The sequence below is a fragment of the Ranitomeya imitator genome, chromosome 2 (genome assembly GCF_032444005.1).
Source record: "Ranitomeya imitator isolate aRanImi1 chromosome 2, aRanImi1.pri, whole genome shotgun sequence".
NCBI classification, from domain to species: Eukaryota; Metazoa; Chordata; class Amphibia; order Anura; family Dendrobatidae; genus Ranitomeya; species Ranitomeya imitator.
In genome coordinates, this window is record NC_091283.1 from 377,812,556 (window position 1) to 377,826,430 (window position 13,875).

The 13,875-nt window shown below is 42.2% G+C and overlaps 1 protein-coding gene across 1 annotated transcript in view; it reads left to right on the forward strand.

The window, feature by feature from the left end:
• The window catches only part of LOC138666617 (zinc finger protein 271-like), a 240,808-nt gene that overhangs the window by 210,310 nt on the left and 16,623 nt on the right, over positions 1-13,875 (forward strand). Inside the window, exons 5-6 of the mRNA XM_069754815.1 lie at positions 550-1,633; positions 11,185-11,237. Of these exons, the coding sequence (XP_069610916.1) occupies positions 550-1,633; positions 11,185-11,237 (1,137 nt within the window). The remainder of the gene's footprint in view (positions 1-549; positions 1,634-11,184; positions 11,238-13,875) is intronic.

The following is a 13,875-nucleotide window of genomic DNA, read 5'->3' on the forward strand; positions in this document are numbered from 1 at the left end:
TAACCTCTCTTCCCCGTTCCCCCACTGATCCGAGTGACCGCACATCTTAGCAATGAGGGCGAAATGTAACAATTGTGTCGGCTGTCAGTGTCTGCATCAGTGACATCAGGCACAGTGGGGAAATTATGGGCAATTGAGCGTGATGCTCCCTCTCTCATCATTGCTTTCAACTGTATCAGCATCCAGGTGATACAGTTGAACTTGCAATGATGAGCAAGGGGCGGGGTGCTGCCACTGCCCCCCCTTGCCCTGCTCACTGGCCTCATAGAGCGCCAATACAGATAACAGTAGCGTAGCTCTGGGTGAGCCCCTCAAAGCTTGGGGTTCAGGGTGACCGCCCTTCTACCTCCCCGGTAGCTACGCTACTGATGGGGAGAGGTCACTAGAGGCTAACAGTACTTTAAAGTGTATGTCATCCTTATCAATATTCTGTTTAATGCCTTGCAATTTGTGTGGACATGTTTATATAGCGATGTTATAAAATATCCATTTCACATTATGGTTATATTATTTTAAAATGAAAAAAAACCTTCATTTTTGTTTTGGCAGGTGACTGTATCAATTGTTCAAAAGGGCATGTGATGTCTTCTAATATTAAAGTAGATGATCGTGTGTTCACACAAGAGAAATGTAAAGAGCACGTCATTACTGCAAGTATAATTCCAGCCTCTCCAAGGGAAAATCTATCATCTGCAGATTTACAACAACTCCTATCTTCTGATTCATCACAGAATGTTAAGAAAAAAAAAAATAACAGAAGAAATGTTGAACATCAAACATCTCACAATGGGAAGAATTCCTATTCATGTTCAGAATGTGGGAAATGTTACACTCGGAAGTCAAATCTTGTTTACCATCAAAAAACTCACACAGAGGAGAAACCATATTTATGTTCTAAATGCGGGAGATATTTTAAAAGGAAATCACATTTTGTTCAACATGAAAAACGACACACATGTCAGAAAACATTTTCATGTTCAGAGTGTAGGAAAGGTTTTAACAAGAAATCAGAACTTGAAGCACATCAGAGAAGACACACAGGAGAGAAGCCATATTCATATCAGAAATGTTATAATCGAAAATCAGATTTTACTACCCATCAGGGAATTCATGGAGGCGAGAAGCCATTTTTATGTTCAGAATGTGGAAAATGTTTTAATCAGAAATCACATCTTATTAGACATCAGAAAATTCACACGGGAGAGAAGCCATATTCATGTTCTGAATGTGGGAAATATTTTAGTCACAAATCACATCTAATAATACATCGAAGAATTCATACAGGCGAGAAGCCGTATTCATGTTCTGAATGTGGGAAATGTTTTATCCACAAATCACATCTTATTAGACATCACAAAATCCACACAGGAGAGAAGTTATATTCATGTTCCGAATGTGGGAAAAGTTATAGTACTAAATTACTCCTTGTTGCACATCAAAGAATTCATACAGGGGAGAAGCCATTTTTATGTTCAGAATGTGGGAAATGTTTTAACCAGAAATCACATCTTGTTACACATCAGAAAATTCACACAGGGGAGAAGCCATATTTATGTTCAGAATGTGGGAAATGTTTTAACCAGAAATCACATCTTGTTAGACATCTAAGATCTCACAAAGGGGAGAAATCATGATGATGTTCTTATTGTGGGAAAAATTATGATGCTAAAATCAATGTCAATATGCATCAGAGAATACAAACATTTTTATGTTCAGAATAAAGAAAATGTTTAATTTGGACAACTAGTTTTATTGACTTCCAAGCACTGACACTTGGGCAAAACCGTATTCATGACTGAAAGTGGGAAATGTTGACATTTGCCTTTTTTATATTGTGGATGTGTGCACTAGTTGTGTAAAGCAGGCTCAGGAGCTGAGCTTATTTCATATACTACAGTTGTGAACTGTTATACTATCATCACCCCATTATGGTACCAATCAATGGGTTAATTATAAAGGATGGCCACAAAGGTTGAGCCTGAGGTTGTTACCAGGATGGGAAAAGTCTTTGAAATTTCAGTCATTGAATAAATTAAAGTTTATGTATGTATTTTTCTTAAATTGCAAATGGTTTATAATGGGGCCTGGATTACCCCTTTAATGGAAGAACTCTTACGCATAGGAGAGTTCTCGTTGAGGTCTATGAGGTACTTGAAGTTTTTCTTTACCACACGCCTCAAACCTGGCCTACAAGGTGGCTCTTTTAGTTAAAAACGCCTGAGGGGGGTGACAGGTTCCTTTTAAGGGAAGCATAGAGTCTAGATCATGTAATGCAATTATCTCCCTCTACTCCTCCTTGGTCATCTGGAATACTGTATCCAGTTCTGGGCACCACATTTTCAAAAAGACAACAAAAAGCTGGAGCAAGTTCAGTGAAGACCTATCAGATGGTGAGCAGGCTGCAAAGTATTTCCTACTAGGAATGGTTAAAGGATCTGGGAATGTTTAGATTGCAAAAAAGAAGGCTAAGAGGAGACTTAATAGCTGTCTACAAATATCTGAACGATGTCACAGTGTAGAGGGACCATCTTTATTCTCGTTTGCACATGGAAACACGAGAAGGAATGGAATTAAACTGAAAGGCAGAAGATACAGATTAGATATTAGAAAAAACTTTTTGATAGTGAGGGTGATCAATGCGTGGAACAGGCTGCCACGAGAGGTGGGGGGGTTCTCCTTCAATGGAAGTCTTCAAACAGAGGCTGGACAGACATCTGTCTGAGATGGTTTAGTGAATCCTGCATTAAGCAGGGGGTTGGACACAATGACCCTTGTGGTCCCTTCCAACTCTAACATTCTATGATTCTCTTGGCTCAATACAGTTACAGATCCACTCCTGATTCTCCCACTTCCTTAACTTTGACCGACCAGTTTATTTTTTTCTTCTTTGCTCTGTCAACTGGGTGCCATTACTTAAGCCATGTTGATTTACAGCCAGCTCCCCTCTGCCTAGGTCAGTGCAGGTGCACTTTGTTAGTGTGATTTACATTGCATGCGCTGGCACATGAGGAGTGGAAAGAACTCTGCAATTGACTCTGATTTCCAGTGCATACACTGGATATCTGTCATCAGCAGACTTATCTCATGCAATATAAATCACACTAACTCAACTACCTACCAATACAAGCTAAGCCCCCATAGAAGAAAAATAAGTAACCTCTTTAAATTTCACATATAAGCATCGCAGAATGTTTCTGTCTATCCTGAATGAGGGACTCCATTTACCATTTCTTTCTTTTCTCTTCTTAAGTTTGTATTTAAGTAAGTAACTTTAAAGGTACCTTCACAAATAATGATTTCTTTAACGATATCGTTGCTTTTTGTGACGTAGCAACGATATCGTCCCCCGGCATCAGCTTCCCTGCACTGTGTCAGCGTCGGCCGGCTGTAAAGCAGAGCACAGCGGTGACGTCACCGCTGTGCTCTGCTTTACGGCCGGCGCTGACACAGTGCAGGGAAGCTGACGCCGGGGGACAGACACCGGAATGTAAGTATGTACTGTTTGTTTTTTTTTACTTTTACAATGGTAACCAGGGTAAACATTGGGTTACTAAGCGCGGCCCTGCGCTTAGTAATCCGATGTTTACCCTGGTTACCCGGGGACTTCGGCATCGTTGGTCGCTGGAGAGCTGTCTGTGTGACACATTGACACTGACATTGGACACAATGACCTAAACAGCGACGCTGCAGCAATCGGCATCGTTGTCTATATCGCTGCAGCATCACTAAATTTGACGGTACCTTAAGCCTGGGTTCCCATTGTGTTATGGGACCGCGTTTAACGGACAGCGTTGCACGGCGCTGCGAGAGCGGGGACGTTACCGCGACCCCGACCGCAGCCCCATAGAAAACATTGCGTTAGCGCAATCTGCTAGCGCTAGCGCTAAACGGATTGCACTAACGCAATGTGACCCTAGCCTAACCCTTCATGACCTTGGAAGTATCCATATGTCTTGACTGCAAAGGGTTTCCAGAAATAGGACGTATGAATACGTCCTGTCTATCGCGTGGACGATAGGCGCAGGCAATGTGTAGCTAAAAGATCCTCTGGGGCAAAATCTGCTTGTTCTGTAGCTGGTTCTGGAACCGGTCATGGTGCATATGTATTTGTGGTGGATGCTCAGCAGAGCCTGAAAGGTCTGGCTGCGGTGGTGTTGAGTTGTAAGTGTAGGCATCTGATGCGTTGCCGCAAGACAATTTTTTGGCAGTCTGCAGGCTCTGCAAGAATAAATAGGGCTGGATCTGCTGTACCTTGCTGCAACTACTAAACACTGTGTGCAAGATTATTAGACAGTGAGTATTTTGCCCATATAATTTTTCTGCAGATTTTCCACCTCCAAGGTGTATAACTTGAATGTTTATTGGAAGAAAGAGATCAGGTAATGTGTATTTGTGTAATGAGGGAGGGTGAGGCCTAAGATACAACGCCCTTTATCAAGATGTGCAGAATTATTAGGTAGCTTCTCAGGCAAAATGGGCCAAAAAAAGAGATTTACGGTAACTGACTCTGAAAAGTGAAAAATTGTTACCCGTCCAGAGGACTCCACACTCCTGAAACTGCTAAGATATTGGATTGCGATCACAAAATCACCAAAAGTTTACTTATGGGGGCTTTATACTCACTATTTCTTTGTTGCAAGGAGAATCCTCAGATGAGGCCATACTAATAAACCTCATGGGTGAACAGATCTGTTATCTGTGGAAACAATTATCTAAATATTGTGGCATTTCAGAGAATAAAATTGTTTTTTCCCATCAATCTAGACGCTTGGCGGGAGACTTTTGCTTTCAGTTTAGATTGTTGGAAAACATTCCAAGAAGAATTATTAATTGATGTCAATTTCCTCTCAGCTGGTATGTTCTATGCCTGTTCTCTGTATTGATCTGGATAATCATGTTGCCAGGTTATCGTTAATGCACAATTAACTTCATAAAAAACAAACTTAAAAAACAATAATTTTTTTTTTGTTTATTTAACCCCATTTCACCTCACATGGAATTTTCATCCCATTCTCAAGTACCATAAGAATAGGAGTACACTAGGAGCATATAGGTAATTAGATAATAATAATACTTTATTCATACACATATAATACACATATAATTTACATATTAATTTTGAAGTGCAGAGAATATACAAAAAATACAATTAAATACAGTGCTCAAGGATGTAAAAAAGGAGTAAAAAGTGAGTGGGTATCCCCCAGTGTGCGCCGTCTAAGGAGCCAGCATGCATGCCAATAGTGGAAGAGATATGCTACTATGATGCCTGGCGACGTGGAATGACAGGTTTGTGAAAGCAGCTCTTACTAATGCAGGGCACTGTTTAAAAAAAACTGTTTAAAAATATTTATATATATATATATTTAATTGAGCCTTTCCACCTCTTACAGAGTGTGTCACTAATAACTTTTTTTTGCACACCTGTGTTAGTAGTCATATTTTACATCCATACATACCACACCAGTATGGCGACTAGTGATGAGCGAGCATACTCGTTGCTCAGGTTTTTCAGAGTATGCTCGGGTGACCTCCGAGTATTTGTTAGTGTTTGGAGATATAGTTTTCATTGTGTCAGCTGAATGATTTACAGCTATTAGCCAGCTTGATTACATGTGGGGATTCCCTAGTAACCAGGCAACCCCCATATGTACTCAGCCTGGCTAGTAGCTGTAAATCATTCAACTGCAGCGATGAAAACGAAATCTCTGAACACATACTCGGAGGTCACCAGAGCGTGTTCGGTAAAACCCGAGCAATGAGTATACTCGCTCATCACTAATGGCGACCTATTGCCACTTCTAGATTTTTGGACATGCTACAAATATTTCCTGTCATTTTTGTTAAAAAGGAATTATGGTTGAAAGCAGTGACAAAAAGTCCGGTAAAACAAAAAGCAATGGATGGGGTAATATAAAAGAAAGAACCCATACCACAGGATCTGGCAACAAGAATGTGAAAGATGCTAGCAGGAGAAGCAAGCACCACCATCACCAATGGCACCAGGGTCCCAGGCAGTAGTACCATCAAACTTAGCCTGCTATTGGCCGCGTTTCAGGTGGGGTTGGAAGCATAGGGCAATATGTAATATATGGCACATCACTGTGGCACATCAGTCACAGTGGAATGATTTTACCTCTGACAGTGACACCATCAGTTTGAATCAGTGTTCTGCGCCATCCTCCTCTTCTGCTGCCTTAACAGCTAATCTTGAATTTGAGGTTTTTCTGTCAATGACACCTCTAGCTTTTTTGTCACAATCTCCAAGGCCACAGTACTTCGGGTGCAACGGAAGATACTTCCCAAAAACTTTTTTCTGATGTTGTATTAGTGAAGATGAACAGTCAGCATTTGGAAGTATAGGACAAACAATATGAAAGACATGATTCAAGCACCAAGCTGTGTTGATAGCTCTGTCAGCTATGGTGGTACGGGTTCTGCTAGGGGCTCCATGTCTTAAATGTCATGGCTACCATCTGGTTGGACACCACTTCATGGTGCATATCCACAATTTGATTGTGCAAATTTTTTTAAACAAATATGGTTTCTGCAAATCAAATTTTTTGAAAAACATTTAGCTGAGCTGGCAAGCTTGAATTTCAAAAGATTCGCACATCTCTAGTGCATATAAATAGTAATAATATAAGAATGTCAACCACCTGTTCCTCAGAACAATTCTTAACCCCTTAACGACTGCCGATACGCCTTTTCACGGCGGCAGTTAAGGGTACTTAAACTACAGCGCCGTTAATTAACGGCGCTGTGGAAAATGTGTATAGCGCCCCCCAGAGTCAGATTTTCTCTAGGGTTTCGGTTTCCAAGGGTTGCCGAGACCCCAGAGAACATGATTTGGGTCGGTTTTTACCGACCCCCGACTTGCGATCGCCGATAATTAACCGTTTACCGGCGGTCGCAAAAAAGAAAAAAAGCGATTTGCCATTTAATTTCTCTGTCCTCCGATTTGATCGCACATCAGAGGACAGAGAAATGGGGTCCACGATCACCCCCGATACTCACCCGTCTCCCCCAGTGCTCCTCGTGGTTCCCCATGGGCGCCGCCATCTTCCGGCAAAAAAATGCGCAGTACGCCCGTCGGCCGGTACTCAGAAAATCTTTGCCGGGGGTAGCCGAGACCCCAAAGAACATGACGGGGTTGGTTTTTACCAACCCCTGTTTTGTGATCGCCGGTAAATAACCGTTTACTGGAGACTGCAAAAAAAATGCCCTGTGTTATTCTCTGTCTTCTGATGTGATCGCACATCATAGGACAGAGAAATAGGGGGATTGGGGACCCTGTTATACTTCCCAGTGCCCCTGGGTCCTCCTGATTCTTCTTCTGGCCGCCGGCATCTTCCTCCGGGAAGAAAATGGCGGGCGTATGTGCAGTGTGCCCGGTGTGATGTGCCGGCCAGTAGAGGAAGATTCTTCCTCTTGCTTTATTTTGGTCACTGTGAGATCCTATCACATTGATCAAAATAAAAAAAAAATAGTAAATAATCTCCCCCATTTATCACCCCCTTAGTTAGGAAAAAATAATAAAATAAAAAAGTATGTATTTCCATTTTCCAATTAGGGTTAGGGTTAGAGCTAGGGTTAGGGTTGTGGCTAAAGTTAGGGTTAGCGTTGGGGCTAGGGTTAGTGTTAGGGCTAGGGTTAGGGTTGGGGCTAAAGTTAGGGTTAGGGTTGGGGCTAGGGTTCGGGTTGGGGCTAAAGTTAGTGATAAGGTTGGGGCTAAAGTTAGGGTTAGAGTTGGGATTAGGGTTTGGATTAGGGTTAGGGCAAGAATTAGGGTTAGGGTTGGCATTAAGGTTATGTTTGTTATTAGGGTTAGGTTTGGGATTAGGGTTAAGGTTAGGGTTGGGATTACGGGTGTATTGGGATTAGGGTTAGGTTTCAGGTTAGGGTTGAGATTAGGATTAGGGGTGTGTTGGGTTTAGGGTTTTGATTAGGGTTATGGTTAGGGTTGGGATTAGGGTTAGGGGTGTTTTGGGGTTAGGATTGGAGTTAGAATTGGGGGGTTTCAACTCTTTAGGTACATCAGGGGGTCTCCAAATGAGACAGCCAATTTTGCACTCAAAAAGTCAAATGGTGCTCTCTCCCTTCTGAGCTCTGCCGTGTGCCTAAACAGTGGTTTACCCCCACATATGGAGCATCAGCGTACTAAGTAGTAGTTGGACAACAACTTTCTCCTGTTATCCTTGCAAAAATAAAAAAAAATTGGGGGCTAAAAAATAATTTTGGTGGAAAAAAAATGATTTTTTATTTTCACGGCTCTGCATCAAACTTCTGTGAAGCACTTGGGCGTTCAAAATGCTCACCACACATTTAGATAAGTTCCTTGGGGGGGTCTAGTTTCAAAATTGGGGTCACTTTTAGGGGTTTCTACTGTTTAGGTACATCAGGGGCTCTGCAAACACAACATAACGCCCGCAGAGAATTCTATCAAAGTCTGCATTCCAAAGCGGCGCTCCTTCTCTTCCGAGCTCTGCCATGCGCCCAAACAATGGTCCCCCACACATATGGGCTATCAGCGTACTCAGGATAAATTGCCCAATAAATTTTGGGGTCCAATTTCTCCTGTTACCCTTGTGAAAGTAAAAATTTTGGGGTGAAAAGATCATTTTTGTAGAAAAAATGTGATTTTTTTATTTTCACAGCTCTACATTATAAACTTCTGAGAAGCACCTGGGGGTTCAAAGTGATCACCACACATCTAGTTAAGTTCCTTAATGGGTTTAGTTTCCAAAATGGGGTCACTTGAGGGGAGTTTCCACTGTTTTGTCACATCAGGGGCTCTCCAAACGCGACATGGCGTCCGATCTCAATGCCAGACAATTCTGCATTGAAGTCAAACAGTGCTCCTTCTCTTCCAAGCTCTGCCGTGCGCTCAAACAGTGGTTTACCCCCACATATGGGGTATCGACGTATTCAGGAGAATTTGCACAACAAATTTTGTGGTTCATTTTCTCTTTTTACACTTGTGAAAATAAAAAAATTTTTCTAAAGTAAAATGTTTGTAAAAAAAGTTAAATGTTCATTTTTTCCTTCCACACTGTTTCAGTTCCTGTGAAGCACGTAAAGGGTTAATAAACTTCTTGAATGTGGTTTTGAGCACCTTGAGGAGTGTAGTTTTTAGAATGGTGTCAAGTTTGGGTATTTTCTGTCATGCACACCCCTCAAAGTGACTTTGAGGCTATGTGCACACGTTGTGGATTAGGCCTAGGAATTTCTGGTGCGGATTTTGCCTCTCTTGGCAGAAAACGCACCGGTGGATTTGTCGCATTTTTTGTGCGGTTCCACAGCGTTTTTTGTGCATTTTTGCTGCGGTTTTCTTGCGGATTTGCTGCGTTTTTTACCCCTGCAGTTTTCTATAATGGAATGGGTACAAAAATGCTGCAGATTCACAAAAAAGAAGTGACATGTTACTTCTTTTAAACCGCAGCGTTTCCGCAGCGGATTTTCCGCAAAGTGTGCACAGCATTTTTTTTCTCATTGATTTACATTGTACTGTAAATCAATTGCGGATCTGCAGCGTTTCTGCACCTCAAAAAATGCTGCGGATCCGTGGAGAATCCGCAACCTGTGCACATACCCTAAATGTGAGATGGTCCATAAAAAAAATGGTTTTGTAAATTTTGTTGTAAAAATGAGAAATTGCTGGTCAACTTTTAACCCTTATAACTTCCTAACAAAAAATATTGTTTCCAAAATTGTGCTGATCTAAAGTAGACATGTGAGAAATGTTATTTATTAACTATTTTGTGTGACATAGCTCTCTGATTTAAGGGCATAAAAACTCAAATTTTGAAAATTGCAAAATTTTAAAAATTTTCACCATATTTCATTTTTTTTCATAAATAATCACATGTAATATCGAAGAAATGTTACCACTAACATGAAGCACAATATGTCACGAAAAAAAATATCAGAATCAGCGGGATCCGTTAAAGCGTTCCAGAGTTATAACCTCATAAAAGGACAGTGGTCAGAATTGTAAAAATTGGCTCGGTCATTAAGTACCAAATTGGCTCTGTCACTAAGGGGTTAAAGAAGCCCTCCCATTAAAGTGTTTATCCTCTTATTATATTGCAGTCATCATATTATATAGCACTGTGTACTTAGAATTGCTCATTTTGCCTTTCTACCCAGTTAATTATTCTCTTTTCCATTAGGTGTATGACATCACATAATTAAAGCTAACTAGCTGAATACTCCTAAGTTCTATGTAAAAACAGGAGGTCAATTTTCTATGCACAAGTCAAGAGTCACAACTGAGGCGTGAAGCAGCTGAGTCAGGAGTTGAAGAGGAGGATGATACATCCAGGAACAAGAGACTTCCTGTTTCTACACACAACAGAGAAAAGATAATAATTATCTGGGAAGAAAGGCAAAATGAGCAATTGTAAGCATGCAGTGCTATATAATATAATGATTGCAATATATTAGGAGCATAAAAACTTTGATGCGAGGGCTCCTTTAACATCCATCTTGACGATTTTGTAACATCAGCTATTTCTTCTTTTGTCTTAAATGTTCTTCCTCACTTCTCCATTTTCTTATTTCTGGGATCACTGCATATAAAAACCCCACTAGGTTTCAGTCATGTTCCCTCTCATTCTTGGTGCCATCATTACCTGACACTCAGCCCTTACATGTGGCCTCTTCCTAAGGCTATGTGCAATGAAATGATGGGATGCTTAATTTAAGGATTTTTTAGCGTTTTTCCAATGAAATCGGCCAACAAAAACGGGAAAAAAAACACGAAAAATCCTGAATGTGTATTCAGGATTTTTCGTGTTTTTTTCCCGTTTTTGTTGGCCGTTTTCCATGGAAAAACGCTAAAAAATCCTTAAATTAAGCATCCCATCATTTCATTGCAATTTTTGTGCACATGCCGCGTTTTTTTTTCCGCGAAAATAACGCATTGCGGTAAAATACGCTGCGTGTTCATTAATTTTGCAGATTTTTCAGGTTTTTGCCGCTATATTATTGCATTGGGAAGCTCCGGAAAAAACTTAAAAAATCCGCAAAAAAAACTCATGCGGATTTCCTTGCAGAAAAAGTCTTGTTTTGTTCAGGAAAATTCAGCAGACATTCCTGAACGTGTGCACATAGCCTAAAAGGGAAAACACTTCACTTCCTGCAAACTCTATAGACTCCTCCCCTCCTGTGACCTCATCCCAGGTCCTGTGCGCACAGAACAGCCATATATGTGGTGTGCGGCTCTGCAGGTGGAGGTAGGTGCTGGAGATTCCCCATTACTGGGCGGGGACAGGGGGCAGTAACCCCTCCATTCCCGGAGATAGTGCCCCCAGCTCTGCCATGTGTATATGTACAGTAATAGAACGCTGGCTGTGCTCATGTATACAGGGGAGGGCGCTCTGGTTTGGGGACAGATGGTGGAGATTTCAGGGAATGGAAATGTCGGGTTTTTCTCTCCATAGAAATCTGGAGAAATGGAGAAACTGTCATTTCCCTAATTTTGGCTGTAATAGGTTAGAATAATGGGACGATCTTGCGACTTCGGACCTTTCTCTCAGATTGGCACAAGTGACGTCTTGAATGGGCCCCACTGTGTGCTGGAAACTGACTCCGCAAAAGCCGTTTTATAGGGTCGAAGATGGGAATAACTTAAAGGTAAACTGTCTGGACGATTGCGGGGTTTGGCGTTCATTTTGCTGACTGATAATTACTGTAGAAAATGATCTCTCAGGGTATGTCCAACACACTGCGTCCAGATGTTACAGCATAGTGGATGACGGACATGTGGCGCGTCTTTCCAGACTGCAGCATGTCAATTTACCTTTCGGAGACGCTCAGTCCCCACAAAATAAATATCACCTGTACAGTGTATAGGATGCGGCAATTCCGCACGGTTCAGTGAACACATGCATAATCACCTGTGTTGAAAAGCCGTCAGCGGATATGTGCTGCGTCCAAAACGCTGCCGATTACTGAACATGTGCACCTACCCTTAGGAGTCGCTGCACACGCTGGGGACATCCGCAGTATAAAGTGACCAGTCTCCAGATATGAAATCCACATCATGTCAATGTCTGCTGCAGATTGGACTCTGGATACAATGTAAAGGATGAAATGAAGAGAACCTTTCACCCAATGTTTCATGTTGAACTGTATCCATGATGTAATTGCGGCTGCAGAGCGGAATTACATTTTTAATTCTTTTAATTTCACCTAAACATTGCAGAGATATTAACAATCAAAGTATTTGGCACCTAAAGCGTTAACAGCCACTCTAACCTACAAACAGTTATCAGATAGTTTTCACTGAGAAGTTGGGTGGGCCACTCTGGGCAATTTGCAAGGGCATCCATCCCCATAAGGGTCCCCAGTGTCTACAAGCAGAAGCAGAAACTGCACTTGGGAGTTTCTTTTTAAGGCCAGGATCACACATACGCGAGATACGACCGAGTCTCGCTGGTGAAAACCCAGCTTTGGCGCCGGCACTCCGGAGCGGAGCATGCAGCAGCACAGCAATACATGGAGCTGCTTGCTCCGCTCTAGAGTGCCGGCGCCAGAGCTTGGTTTTCACCTGCGAGACTCGGCCGTATCTCGTGTATGTGTGATCCCGGCCTAATACTGCATCTTCAAATTTGTCATTTTGCAATATACAGACTAGTTCTGTTGACAGCTCTATCTGGATTTCCTCCAGATAGAATGGAATAAAGGAATAAATCTCTCCCAGACACCTCTGGTGGGTTATCTACCTAGAGATCAAACAATCAGGTATTTTAATTAAAAATCCCAATCCTTATTGCTCCGTTTGTTTACTTTTTGTTGTGTTGAAAAAGTCTTTATTAAAGGGAACCTGTCACATCACCTGATTTTGGCGGGCCCTGTGTTCGGTCCGATGGAGGGTGTTTTCTGTTGTTTCATTGACCCCTTCCTTTCCCGCTGGCCACACTATTTTCTTGAATGTGAGTTGGTTTCCGCCGTAGTGCACGCGTGCGCAAGGCAATCTTGCCTTGCGCACGCGCAGTATGCTTTGCCCAATGCGGGCAAAGCTGAAAAGCATTAGTCCGCATGCGCCGCCGCACTATGTCCCGGATGTATTTCGCTGTGTTCCGGGACATAGTGCGGCGACGCATGCGCACTAATGCTTTTCGGCTTTGCCCGCAGTTGGGCAAAGCACACTGCGCATGTGCAAGGCAAGATTGCCTTGCGCACGTGTGTGCTACGGCGGAAACCAAGTCACATTCAAGAAAATAGTGCGGCCAGCGGGAAAGGAAGGGGTCAATGAAACAGAAAACACCGCCCATCGGACCCAACACAGGGCCCGCCAAAATCAGGTGACAGAGTCCCTTCAACTCCTTAGTGATCGCCGTTACGCATTAAAACGGTGGCCTCTATGGCTATTCCCAAATTGCCATTTTAAAATGGCAATTGGGAATAAGGCTTTAGCGCTCCTCAGTGCCAGGTGCAGTGCCGGGTATTGACGTGCGAGTTTCTCGCATGTGAGTATGAGCCCTAACCCTGGATAAAATCCTTGAGGGGTGTGGTTTCCAATATGGTGTCTGTTGTGGAGGCTTCCACTGTTTAGGGCCACTCCGAAAGCGACATGGCTAATTGTTCCAGAAAATTTTGCATTCAAAATGTGAAATGGTGCTCCTTTCCTTCAGAGATATACTGTGCGCCCAAAAAGTGGTTTTCCTTCACATATGAGAAATTGCACAGCGGATGTTGAGGTCCATTTTTTCCTTTTACCCTTGTGAAAATAAAATAAATTTGGTCTAAATTAATTTTTTTGGGAAAAAAGTAAAATGTTATTTTTTTTTCCACATTCCAAAAATTCCTGTGAAGCACCAGAAGGGTTAAAAACTTCTTGAATGTGGTTTTGAGTACCTTGAGGGGTGC